The sequence below is a fragment of the Rhinoderma darwinii genome, chromosome 7 (assembly GCF_050947455.1).
Source record: "Rhinoderma darwinii isolate aRhiDar2 chromosome 7, aRhiDar2.hap1, whole genome shotgun sequence".
Taxonomy (NCBI): Eukaryota; Metazoa; Chordata; class Amphibia; order Anura; family Rhinodermatidae; genus Rhinoderma; species Rhinoderma darwinii.
The window spans coordinates 140,679,637-140,694,395 of NC_134693.1; the positions used below are offsets into that span (position 1 = coordinate 140,679,637).

The window sequence follows — 14,759 nt, forward strand, 5'->3', positions numbered from 1 at the left end:
TACGGGGGCTTTGCACATAGCTTCCTATGGTGTTTGTAAAACGGAAGGGGGGAGAGAATTTACTGTCTCGGTTATAGGCTCTAATGCGCTTGGGAATCCCACTAGGACATATTAAGGTTCTAGAGGGGGATCCCCACCTTGGGTTCCCCCTCTAATAAGGCAAAGTGGGGTGCAAATAAGACCAGCTCCCACTTTGGTGGACCCGACCCTTCCATATATTACTTGGTCAGACATTTATTTGAATGATGGAATGTAATACCACCTTTCTCCTGTAGTGGCCACCATAGAGGAAATGTGCGGCCAATTTAAACATCCCCCGCAATAACAACTGAACCCCGGGAGTTGTCACCCAGCTTTAGCTTTAGTCTCACACTTTTTTCAAGGGTCCTGTAAACTCATTAAAACTATTGCCACAGTAGCAATTGCTGAGCCATTCCATGAGAGAATTAGTGGCAATTAAAGATGGTGTCACCCGCGAGTCGGGGTAAAATGTCGCCATTGCCGCAACAGGAACGTTAATGGGGAAAAAGTTGCATTTCATCATGATTGCAAAGTCACTTGCAAATTGACAGCAATTCACAGGCGCTGCCGCGTCACCATAGAGTCTTAGCCTTATGGCGGCACTTGGAACGTTCTCCACTCATCACCGCCGGTGCCAAACTCCACGCAATCAAAGACACGTAATATGAAAATGTAACGAAGGCAAATGTAAGTTTAAGTGGAATATAAAGAGCGGATACTCATAAAATATTAATGCTTCGCCACTTTAAGAGGCTGAAAGGTATTTCTCACTGACAAGTCGTGAATTTTGATGCTTATATCGATTTTACAAGCGGTTGGATTACGATCTCCGCAGTTACTTCCTTTCGGGGAAAACTTAATAAAGCGTTTATACCGGAACATTACCACGAAAATTGGACAGAACACCCAATAAAGTTTCATACAACTACAGAGGACTAAAAAAAACGCTGTATGTTTCTGGGAAAGCTGGGTGACAGCCAATATGACTGCCAGTACACCTTCCTGAGAGATTACCACCCAACTTTCCTAGATTCCTGAATGGCAAATGGACTTTGTTATGACGTCCGAGCTCTAATTGGATATTTATGTCATTTTGCGGTCTAGGAAATCTGGGTGATCGCTCTTTTGAGGGCTGTAATGGCGGCCCTATTGGCCGTCACACAACTTTCCCTGGGTGGAGATGGGTCCCATTGGCTGCTGGGCCCTGTAGCAACTACTTTGCCTGATAGCCATGCTCATTTAAGTGACAATTATAAGATGTGCACCGTCATGTGATCACTAAGCTCCGCCCAGATTAGTAATGGTTTAATTAGTATCAGCTGGAAATGATGCATCATGGGACATTAGTAAAATAAGAAATAACAAGTCTACAAGTTTTCAGTCCACAATTTTCAAGCCTGATCATCATTGGTCTCCTACAGGGGAGTCCATCAGTAGATGAATTATGGGATGAGTGGAGAATTCCTTTAAGTGACATGTCCCCTTTAATAAGCCTATTATTGTACTGGAAGGTCGGTAGCGTAAGAGCCGGCGCAGTGCGGATCCGGCCTGGTGTAGCCGCTTCCCGTAATACAGCAATTCGAGGTGTCTTTTTATGACACTTTGGCTCTGGTTTCCATCAGCGTCCTGATATAATATAAACACTAATGACTCCATTATATAACGGCTCCGGCAGCTTCTCGTGTCCCAGGGGAGCGTAACGCTGCCAAACACGGCCACTCCCAGGCCACGAGGAACAATTACCAGAGCCCATTAGCAGGGATTTATATTTATGGACTAGTAACAAACTCCCACCAGGAAACTGAGCGGAGATGGAAGAGATGCTGCGATTACGGAGGAGCCGGGATAAACCTTCCTGTAAATGGCGGATTTCCTGGCTAGAATTGATAGGATCTGCCTGGGTTTACCATAAAGAACGGCATGCAGGGATCCAAATGTGTTTAACGGATTGTCTGGTTATAGTTTAGCAGCTTTCTAATATACTTTCTGGTTTAATTTTCCCACCGTTTACAAGATCTCTGCTTGCTGTCAGCGAATGGGAACATTCTAATTTGTATCAAGAGGCAAAAAACCTAAACAGACCTAATACATCTCACAGCTGAGAATTTGCTACAATTGTATCCAGTCTAGACGATCATCTGTGAGCTAAACAGCCTGGACTCCAGACTGATACATTTTACCTGCGCTGATACATTGTAACAATCTACCAGGATATGTGAGAGATTTGTGCTGCTGCTGGGAATTAGGTATGGATGTGCTCAGTCATATACAGTGAAGGAAATAACTATTTGATCCCTTGCTGATTTTGTAAGTTTGCCCACTGTCAAAGACATGAACAGTCTAGAATTTTTAGGCTAGGTTAATTTTACCAGTGAGAGATAGATTATAAAAAAAAAAAAAAAAAAAAAAATCACATTGTCAAAATTATATATATTTATTTGCATTGTGCACAGAGAAATAAGTATTTGATCCCTTTGGCAAACAAGACTTAATACTTGGTGGCAAAACCCTTGTTGGCAAGCACAGCAGTCAGACGTTTTTAGTAGTTGATGATGAGGTTTGCACACATGTTAGATGGAATTTTGGCCCACTCCTCTTTGCAGATCATCTGTAAATCATTAAGATTTCGAGGCTGTCGCTTGGCAACTCGGATCTTCAGCTCCCTCCATAAGTTTTCGATGGGATTAAGGCCTGGAGACTGGCTAGGCCACTCCATGACCTTAATGTGCTTCTTTTTGAGCCACTCCTTTGTTGCCTTGGCTGTATGTTTCGGGTCATTGTCGTGCTGGAAGACCCAGCCACGAGCCATTTTTAATGTCCTGGTGGAGGGAAGGAGGTTGTCACTCAGTATTTGACGGTACATGGCTCCATCCATTCTCCCATTGATGCGGTGAAGTAGTCCTGTGCCCTTAGCAGAGAAACACCCCCAAAACATAATGTTTCCACCTCCATGCTTGACAGTGGGGACGGTGTTCTTTGGGTCATAGGCAGCATTTCTCTTCCTCCAAAAACGGCGAGTTGAGTTAATGCCAAAGAGCTAAATTTTAGTCTCATCTGACCACAGCACCTTCTCCCAATCACTCTCAGAATCATCCAGATGTTCATTTGGAAACTTCAGACGGGCCTGTACATGTGCCTTCTTGAGCAGGGGGACCTTGCGGGCACTGCAGGATTTTAATCCATTACGGCGTAATGTGTTACCAATGGTTTTCTTGGTGACAGTGGTCCCAGCTGCCTTGAGATCATTAACAAGTTCCCCCCGTGTAGTTTTCAGCTGAGCTCTCACCTTCCTCAGGATCAAGGATACCCCACGAGGTGAGATTTTGCATGGAGCCCCAGATCGATGTCGATTGACAGTCATTTTGTATGTCTTCCATTTTCTTACTATTGCACCAACAGGTGTCTCCTTCTCACCCAGCGTCTTACTTATGGTTGTGTAGCCCATTCCAGCCTTGTGCAGGTCTACGATCTTGTCCCTGACATCCTTAGAAAGCTCTTTGGTCTTGCCCATGTTGTAGAGGTTAGAGTCAGACTGATCATTGAGTCTGTGGACAGGAGTCTTTTATACAGGTGACCATGTAAGAGCTGTCTATAATGCAGTCACCAAGTTGATTTGGAGCGTGTAACTGGTCTGGGGGAGGCTGAACTCTTAATGGTTGGTCGGGGGTCACATACTTATTTCTCTGTGCACAATGCAAATAAATATATATAATTTTGACAATGTGATTTTCTTTTTTTTTTTATATATAATCTATCTCTCACTGGTAAAATTAACCTAGCCTAAAAATTCTAGACTGTTCATGACTTTGACAGCGGGCAAACGTACAAAATCAGCAAGGGATCAAATACTTATTTCCTCCACTGTATGTTTGCAAACTGAGGAAAATGATTGATTTAGAAGCTCCTTCATTCCTCATTGCGCTTCGTGTTTAATTAAGCGTTCACCGTTTTCGGATCTCCAGTCTTCACACACCTTGGGGTGCCGCTTGTCAACGGCCTTTTACAGTTTAAATCTACATTTGACCTTAAATAACTTTGACAATCCATTGCTTTACCTATGCTGATCGAATTTCTTATGCTATAGTCACATTCAAAGCAGCATTCAAAATTCTACTGGCTGCCACTTGACATCTGTCCAACAGACAATCCTTAATAACCTAGCCGACATCTTATTAAAAAAACCTGCGCTCTGTAGAATATTGTTTGAGATGTAGAGCTCCGCCAGGAAGGCTCGGTGTAGATATTGAACCAGTAGGGGGCAGCAGGGAGGTGCTGCACAACCTCAGATATATCTAGAGACCAGCAGAATTATATATATATTTTTTTCCATAATATAATTTTTTATTATTGTTGAATTTTAGATCAAAATATTCCATACTACATAACAATAACAAACAAATAAAATGTTCAGAGTTAACATTATATTAAGCAAACTATTATGTAGTACAGACACTATCCTGATAGGGGTTCAAATAGATAATACTGAAAATTCAACAATCACCCACTAAAACCCTGGAGGAGATCACGTGGGGAGGGCAGAGTGAGAAAGAGAGAGAGGAAGAGAAAAAAAAATTATTAGAAAAAAAACGCAGTACTTTTAACGCAGCTTTTTATGTGCATGGAGTAAAAGACATGATGCCACCCAAAATCAGCCCAAAATCATCTCGCTGCCCCTTATTGGGAGAGCTGAATGTGGAGTTGCCATGGACTCTTTCTACCAGCTGCTTCATCTATTCAGTTGTTTTTATCCGTATCTGTAAGGGTCTATTCACACAGCGTGGACATATCGCGATTTTTTATTTTTTTTGCAATTTTTCAAAAAATCTGGTCAAAAGTATACCGTTACTGGGAGAACTGGCTGACAGAAGAAGACGACGACTCCTGGACTGTATTGGGGTATTTTTTTTTGTTAGAATCTCCACTCTATAAGTCCGTGTGTAAGGGTAGGTCATCTATAGGTCAGCGGTAATTAGGTGCACTCATCCTGCCCTGCCAGGGACCCCATTCCCAGTCCCCCAGGCTGTGTATAATATACAGGACGTAGTCATGGAAACCACTCATTTTTTATTTACGCGCAGGCGTCGAGGCGGTGGTCACAGAGAACCCACATCATTTATTTAGACCTCTAGTTGCCTTAGTTTTACTTATTTATCTCAGTTTTGCATGGAATTGTCTTCATCCTTACAGAGCCATGTCATGATCAGTCTGCGAAATCCTCTGTGTGTTCAACGTAAGGATGTTTCATCATCGACACAGGTAGAGAATGGAGAAGCTCAGCCAATGATGCCCGAGGCACAAGTCCTGCTGCTCTGTACACGTGGAGTCCATAGTCATACTGCTCTATAAGCTCCACATCCACACTGCCCCATTAACTACCCTGTTTTTTTGGCGGAATCCATAGCATAATAGACTGCACTATTGATTCCGCCAAAAAAACGGAACACTTACGGAACGGAGACAAACCGGAAACCATTAGCAACGGAGGCGTTACTATTGAAAAGCAATAGTAATGCAAATGGAAAGCTATGGTTTACGTTCGTAGCTTCCCCTGATGGAAGGGTCTGGCGGAACCCACGAACGGAGTCCCGACACAGATGTGAACGAAGCCTTAGAAAGTCGAAAAACTTTCTATTATACAATAATCAAACTTTATTGACACAAGAGTAGAAAAGGGCGCAAGACTAAATTGTCAGTTTGGTGAATTATGAGGTGACGTAGGTCACCAAGGTTTTAAGTGACCTTTAAGAAACTCAATGTCAACTCAAGACAACACTGTAAGACCTTAATGAATGAGGCACAATATCAACTAGAACAAAAATAGAAACACCTAAATGCCCAACTATCGGTTAACATATAGAAGAATTAATCACAGATAGTATGAGAAACAGCAGAATCTTGTGCTACGAACAAGAATAAGAGTCACAATCTTCTTTGGAGGACAACACTTAATGACATGGTCAACGAGAGACCAAAACACATCATAGTGGTCAACCAGAAAATAAGACACATCATAATGGTCAACAAGAAACAAAGACACATCCTAATGGTCAACCAGAAACTAAGACACATCATAACAGTCAACCAAAACCAAGATACATCATAATTGTCAAACAGAGATCAAAACACATCATAATGGTCACCCAAAGACCAAGTTACATCATAATGGTCAACCAGAAACCAAGACACATCATAATGGTCAGCCAAAGACCAAGATACATCATAATGGTCAGCCAAAGACCAAGATACATCATAATGGTCATACCAAAGACCAAGATACATCATAATGGTCAACCAAAGACCAAGTTACATCATAATGGTCAACCAAAGACCAGGATACATCATAATGGTCAACCAAAGACCAAGATACATCATAATGGTCAACCAAAAACCAAGATACATCATAATGGTCAACCAAAGACCAAGATACATCATAATGGTCAGCCAAAGACCAAGATATATCATAATGGTCAACCAAAGACCAAGATACATCATAATGGTCAACCAGAGATCAAAACACATCATAGTGGTCAACCAGAAGCTACAACACATCCTAATGGTCAACCAGAAACTAAGATACATCATAATGGTCAACCAGAAACCAAGACACATCATAATGGTCAATAGGAAGACCAATGGGAGTAAAGACAAAAAATTAGAGGAGAGCAGAACCAGTCTTATTATAGCAGCACAACTACTGCCCCCAATGAGAGGACCAGACAAAGCACATTGCTCTATGAGACCATTGACAGGTCCAGTGGGGGATATTCCATAGCTACAGCTCCTTTAGCTGCTATGAGGCCTGGTGAGGGGGAGCCCCAGCTCTGGTTGACCCCCCATGGGAGCTACGAGCCTCTGAAGGGTTCCTCCTTAACATCTTAGCAAATTAGTGATGAAGGAACTTGCCTGAGGTGTCCTACTCTCCTGTCCTACAAGGGATGGGATGGAGGGGTGGTTGGATGAACTTTCACCAAGGTTGATTTTGACGAGTACCATGGTGACCCCTATATTCTGTATACACCCCACACATGGTAGAAGATTTGACATATAACACAATCCTGCATTAGACCACAAGATATAGAACCCCTCGAAGAATAAACACAAAAATGTACTGAGGCCTCGAGGGCAAGACAATCGATGGGATGGAAATTAAATGGTATAGACCACGGGATGATCAGCAGATGAGAACTGAATGCAAACTCTGTGGTTTTTTTCCATGGTGCAGGCAGATTGTCCCTCTCGTGAAGTGCGTGTCTCATCCGGTCCGCTCTCTTGTCAGTCCAGGCTGGAAATGGCACTTGGTTTATTAACAGATCCACGATCAAACCAACGTCAAGCAGAAAGCCCAACTCAGCAGTTAGACTCTAACAAGCTTCCTCCGTGCCAACCCCGCCAAGGAAAGAAGCTGCTGACCTCACAAGATGCCGCTTCTCTCCCTGCCATCCTTTGGGGACAGCCCGCCCACACTCTCATATGTCACAGGACATTGGGGAGTGTGACAGGTTCACCGAGAAGACGTGTGGCCCCCGCGGTAGAACAGGTCACTTTATATTAAATCTTCCTTAGAAGAACAAGCGGAGTCTGTGTCTACAGCTGGGACTTTCTAATGTGGTCTTAACCCCTGTCATCTGAACACAGTCTGGAGAGGACGGAGGACCTGGGGCGATCGGCAGGAGCAGCGTGATCAGACACCGCGGACATTTCATCTGTGACGATCTGGTCGTCCTCGTGTCTAAACCCAATAATATTTTATTCTGCCCAGAGGTGACACATCGAGCTCCTGGGTCCTAATGCAAAATCTGTACCAGGCCCCCAACTAACATGAGCCATTATATTACCGGTGTCTTCTTAGGTGGTAGACCGGCCTTTGGGTCTCTTCAGACACAAGGACTTGTATGACTGCTACCTCTGCCCCCCCATAGCTACACCCCTGATTCTGCTGTTTCATACTAATATCAGTTTCTGGAACAGTTGGGTGACACCCAGCTTTCCCAGACTCCTGAACAGTTGCAGGAAGTAGAATTAAACATTTCTGCAGCCGACTGAGACCTTACCTTACCTTAATCGATGTAAATAAAGCTTCAAACCGACATTGTCATTCCATTTCTCACCATTTCAAGATCTTTCCTGGCTGTCAGTGAATGGAAACATACTTGGCTGAAAATCTATCATGTTCATGTCCTGCTCACAAAAGGTTCACAGCTCGTTACAAGAAAGTTGTCTGATACAAAGGCATGTATCTGGATGTAAACAAGAATGCTCCCATTCACTGACAGACAGAGATCTTGAAAATGGTGAGGAATTGATACATAAAGTAGATTAGAAAGTTGCAGAACTTTTCGTTACACTAGTAACATACTTAGAAGAGAGGGGCCCCATATAAAAAAACAAACAAGGCACGCCATTATGATACCAAGTTTTGCCTCCCAGGCTGAAGGACTTGGGTTTTGTTTCCCCTTCCGCGCCCCTTGTGCCAATTCCTCACCCCTTGCTTGCTAACAATGCGGTTACTCTGGAGAGGGGAGACCTGCCCAGGGTCTCACCACCCAACAGCAAAGGGGATGGGACCAAACAGGGCTGGGGCCCCTCTCTCAGAGGCCCCGGAGCAGCTCCATAGTTAACACTTGCTTTACAAAATAATTCCGTTTTTTTTTCGTTTTTTTGCGTTCAGCTGGCAGACTACTCCGGATCCTGGGAGCTTTACCCTTCCATGACTTTAGATGTCACTGTGTCCCACAAGCTGCAAAACCAGAGGACGCAGCACCGCAGACTCGTCAGGAACATGGAAGGCAAAACGTAATGGTTTTTATCCCCTGTAAGAGTCGGCCCCACCACTCAGGAGAGCGTGATTAACGCCATCAGCTGCCGAGTTTGATGAGAATTTCTCTCCCAAAGGAGGAAGAAGCTTCAGCGGAAGAAGCAGAAAATGGAAACAAAACGGCCTATTTAAGAAAGTAGGACAGATAACGGAGGAATCAGAACCGTTGTGACCTCACACCTTCCATTTATAGCTGCAGGGTAACGCTTTCCTGCCCGGGACGTCGCTCACGTTTTCTAATAGCGTGCGGTTATTGATCGGTCTCCTTCACCTTGCTGCTCCTGCGTCTCCCTTGTAAAGATTTCACATCTCATTATGTAATGTGCTGATGTTGTCTGATCCGCTCATATATCAGATCATGAGTCTGCGGAGCATTGGGAACTCTACAGGCAATGGAGCCACCACCAGCTGCTCCACCACAAGAAACCAGAACTACCAGCAGTAACTCCACCAATACCAGAAACCTAAACTATCGCCAGCAGCTCCACTACTAGAAACCACTACCACCTGCAACACCACCACAAGAAACCAAAACTACCAGCAGTAACACCACCAATACCAGCAACACCACAAGAAACCAAAACTACCAGCAGTAACACCACCAATACCAGCAACACCACCACAAGAAACCAAAACTACCAGCAGTAACACCACCAATACCAGCAACACCACCACAAGAAACCAAAACTACCAGCAGTAACACCACCAATACCAGCAACACCACCACAAGAAACCAAAACTACCAGCAGTAACACCACCAATACCAGCAACACCACCACAAGAAACCAAAACTACCAACAGTAACACCACCAATACCAGCAACACCACCACCACCACAAGAAACCACTACTACCAGCAACACCACCACAAGAAACAAAAACTACCAGCAGTAACACCACCACAAAAAAACTAAACTACCAGCAGTAACACCACCAATACCAGCAACACCACCACAAGAAACCACTACTACCAGCAACACCACCACAAGAAACCAAAACTACCAGCAGTAACACCACCACAATAAACCACTACCACCAGCAACAACACCACAAGAAACCACTACTACCAGCAACACCACCACAAGAAACCACTACTACCAGCAGCTCCACCACAAGAAACCAGAACTACCACCAGCAACACCACCACAAGAAACCACTACTACCAGCAACACCACCACAAGAAACCACTACTACCAGCAACACCACCAATACAAGAAACCTAAACTACCACCAGCAGCTCCACCACAAGAAACCAAAACTACCAGCAGCTCCACCACAAGAAACCACAACTACCAGCAGCTCCACCACAAGAAGCTACTACTACCAGCAGTAACTCCACCAATACCAGTAACACCACCACAAGAAACCACTACTACCAGCAACACCACCACAAGAAACCACTACTAACAGCATACCTCCCAACTTTCAAGTATCACATAGAGAGACAACTGACGCAGGGCGCGTCAAACCAATTTTTTTTTTTTAAGCCACGCCTCTAATCCCACCCAATCCCCACCCATATACACCCAGTTCAGCCCACACAGTATAATGCCCTCTTGCTGCCACCATACAGTATAAAGCCTCATAGATGTACCCATACAGTATAAAGCCAACACATATTCTCCCATGCCTTATAATGCCCATACAGATGCTCCCATGCAGTATAACGCCCAAACAAATTCCCCCATACAGCATAATGCCCCCATAGCATCCCCCCATACAGCATAATGCCCCCATAGCATCCCCCCATACAGCATAATGCCCCCATAGCATCCCCCCATACAGCATAATGCCCCCATAGCAGCCCCATACAGTAAAATGCCTCCTTAGCTGCCCCTAGTACCAGTACCCTTGTAGATAGTGACACAGTGTCCATGTAGGTAGTGCCACAGTATATTTCCCTCTTGCTGCCACCATACAGTATAATGCCCCCATAAATTCTCTCATGCTGTATAATGCCTACACAGATGCCCCCATACAGTATAATGCCCCCATACAGTATAATGCCCCCATAGCTGCCCCATACAGTATAATGCCCCCTAGCTGCCCTTATACAGTATAATACCCCCAAAGCTGCCCCTAGTGCCAGTGCCCATATATAAAGTGCCAGTGCCCTCTCGATAGTGCCATAGTGCCCATGTAGACAATGCCCCTATATAGTGCCACAGTTTCCATGTTGATAGTGCCACCCCCCTGTAGATAGCATTTTTGCATATATGGACAGCGACCTCAGGGGTTTCCTCTAGGAGCGGAATCCCCGGCCAGATCATCGGCAAAGGGGATTCGCTCAAGGAGTAGCCACTAATTCTGAAGCAGGGAACTATCAGCTCCCTGCTTCACAATTAGTTCATAGCGGAAGAGCAGAGGGAGCTCCTCCGATCACCGAAGACTCCCCAGACACAGTGCTACTTTAAGCGCTGTGCTCGGGGAAGCCCTTGACGGTACTGTCCATATATGGACAGTGACATCAGTGGCTAATCCTTGACCCGAATCTCCGTTGCCGACTCTGGCCGGGGATTCCGATCATAAATGGACAGTACCGTCAAGGGCTTCCCCGGGCACATCGCTTAAAGTAGCGCTGTGTCCGGGTAGTCTTTGGTGAGCGGAGGAGCTCCCTCTGCTCCTCCGCTATGAACTAATTCTCAAGCAGGGAGCTGATAGTTCCCTGCTTCAGAATTAGTTTGACATCGGGACACCACCCGGTATCTGGGACTGTTCCCCTGAATCCGGGACGGTTGGGAGGTATGCCATTACTACTAGCACCATCCTGCACCAGCACTACTAGCGCCACCATCGTACACTCATGTTGCACAGCTCCGCTTTTCTTCTCAGCTTCCTGGAAGGTTCAGACCATACAGACTCTGGCAGGCCGGTCACGCTTCAGCTCGCTGCCCCACTGTGCTTTTCTTGTCCATGGAAAACATTGTGTGTACGGCAAGTGCGTAACGCAGCGTGCGCCAGGTAAGACATATGACGGAACAATGGGCAGACACTGAAATCTGATACAGATCAACCCTCCCTTCTATGGGGCTAAAAATAGTCCAATATAACCGACCCGTGTGCATGGAAATAGCCGGAACAGAGTGCGCTAAACCCACGGAGCAAAACGGAAAGTCATTATCCAATTACAAAGCTTTTTTTGGCAATTGTAGGTCAATGCATGTGATGACGTCATCGCTCCCTTATTGTAAGGTGGGGGAGGGGGGCGACAACTGGGATTTAGTGGTAAATAATAGATTATAAGAGTATAATGTTGAGGCAATGTTTACATTCCCAATGTCGTAGCCAGGATTTCCTTCACACAGGCCAAAAATTCACTGCCATAAACCTGCATCTAAATACCCCGGCCAAGACAGAGTGACTTGTTAGCGCCTCCCACAGACAACCCAGAGGAATTGACTCACCACTCCCCACAGCTACGTCCCTGACGCTCTTTCAGATACTTTAAGGGTTGTCATCCAACTTTCCCAGACTGCTGAACAGCACATCTGCCTACTTATGAGGGAGGACAAGGTATCGACGGCTAACTAGGTCGATTTGCCATTCAGGGGCCTGGAAAAGCTGGGTTTAAAACTTACAGGAGCTATAAGGATGACTATATTGGTTGTCACCCAGCTTTCCCGGACAGAAGGCCCCTATAATAGAATTGCATTAGGGAATGACTATTTACATATAACATCTTTCTAATACTCACTGTTTGGATTGACGTTCTCGCAGAGCTCGGTCTTGGCTTCCCCGTTGGGCCGGTCACTGGGCTTGTGTGAAAGACGAGACGACATTGTGGCCGCTGTCACCACCGCCTTGAAGCTGCGTTTGCGTTTCTGCACATTCAGTTCCGGGTGGAATATGATTATATAAACCTTCGGCATGTAGAGCATCCCCAAAGCCACCGAGGCACTGAGATTCATGGAGATGGTGAGTGTGGTGGTCTGGATGTAGAGCTGCAAGGCAAATCAGACAATGGTCAGACACGAGCGGAACATTAAGGGTTAAGTGACGGATCTAGGCTTCAGCAGAAAAGGAGCCGACACGTAATGAATGTATAGAGAACATATTATAAACATTAGAATCAGATTCTCCAGCATATAAATATATAGATGTAGCAGAGCTGAATTGTCATTTCGCTGTTATTTTGTGCATCTTGATAATGTAGTAGGTTTACCTGCAGTCCCTATGGAAAAACGTAGCAACTACTACACCCAACACAGCAACTACTACACCCAACACAGCATTACTACACCCGATGCAGCAACTACTACACCCAACACAGCAAATACTACACCCAACACAGCATTACTACACCCAACACAGCATTACTACACCCAACACAGCATTACTACACCCAACACAGCAAATACTACACCCAACACAGCATTACTACACCCAACACAGCATTACTACACCCAACACAGAAACTACTACACCCAACACAGAAACTACTACACCCAACACAGCAAATACTACACCCAACACAGCAAACTACACCCAACACAGCAACTACTACACCCAACACAGCAACTACTACACCCAACACAGCAACTACTACACCCAACACAGCAACTACTACACCCAACACAGCAACTACTACACCCAACACAGCAACTACTACACCCAACACAGCAACTACTACACCCAACACAGCAACTACTACACCCAACACAGCAACTACTACACCCAACACAGCAACTACTACACCCAACACAGCATTACTACACCCAACACAGCATTACTACACCCAACACAGCATTACTACACCCAACACAGCAACTACTACACCCAACACAGCAACTACTACACCCAACACAGCATTACTACACCCAACACAGCAAACTACACCCAACACAGCAACTACTACACCCAACACAGCAACTACTACACCCAACACAGCATTACTACTACACCCAACACAGCAACTACTACACCCAACACAGCAACTACTACACCCAACACAGCATTACTACTACACCCAACACAGCATTACTACTACACCCAACACAGCATTACTACACCCAACACTGCATTACTACACCCAACACTGCAACTACTACACCCAACAGAGCAACTACTACACCCAACACAGCATTGCTACACCCAACACAGCATTGCTACACCCAACACAGCATTGCTACACCCAACACAGCATTACTACTACACCCAACACTGCAACTACTACACCCAACAGAGCAACTACTACACCCAACACAGCATTGCTACACCCAACACAGCATTGCTACACCCAACACAGCATTGCTACACCCAACACAGCATTGCTACATCCAACACAGCAACTACTACACCCAACACAGCAACTACTACACCCAACACAGCAACTACTACACCCAACACAGTAACTACTACACCCAACACAGCAACTACTAGACCCAAAACAGCAACTACTACACCCAACACAGCAACTACTACACACAACACAGCATTACTACACCCAACACAGCATTACTACACCCAACACAGCAACTACAACACCCAACACAGCATTACTACACCCAACACAGCAACTACTACACCCAACACAGCATTACTACACCCAACACAGCATTACTACACCCAACACAGCAACTACTACACCCAACACAGCAACTACTACACCCAACACAGCAACTACTACACCCAACACAGCAACTACTACACACAACACAGCAACTACTACACACAACACAGCAACTACTACACCCAACACAGCAACTACTACACCCAACACAGCATTACTACACCCAACACAGCAACTACTACACCCAACACAGCATTACTACACCCAACACAGCATTACTACACACAACACAGCAATTACTACACCCAACACAGCATTACTACACCCAACACAGCATTACTACACACAACACAGCAATTACTACACTCAACAAACTCTGCGCTATTGCATCTGATAAACTTAGCAATTCTAAAAC

At 45.1% G+C, this 14,759-nt stretch overlaps 1 protein-coding gene across 1 annotated transcript in view; it reads right to left on the reverse strand.

Moving 5' to 3' along the window:
- Window positions 1–14,759, reverse strand: part of GRM7 (glutamate metabotropic receptor 7) — a 377,064-nt gene that overhangs the window by 18,034 nt on the left and 344,271 nt on the right. Inside the window, exon 9 of the mRNA XM_075831870.1 lies at window positions 12,530–12,776. Within this exon, the coding sequence (XP_075687985.1) occupies window positions 12,530–12,776 (247 nt within the window). The remainder of the gene's footprint in view (window positions 1–12,529; window positions 12,777–14,759) is intronic.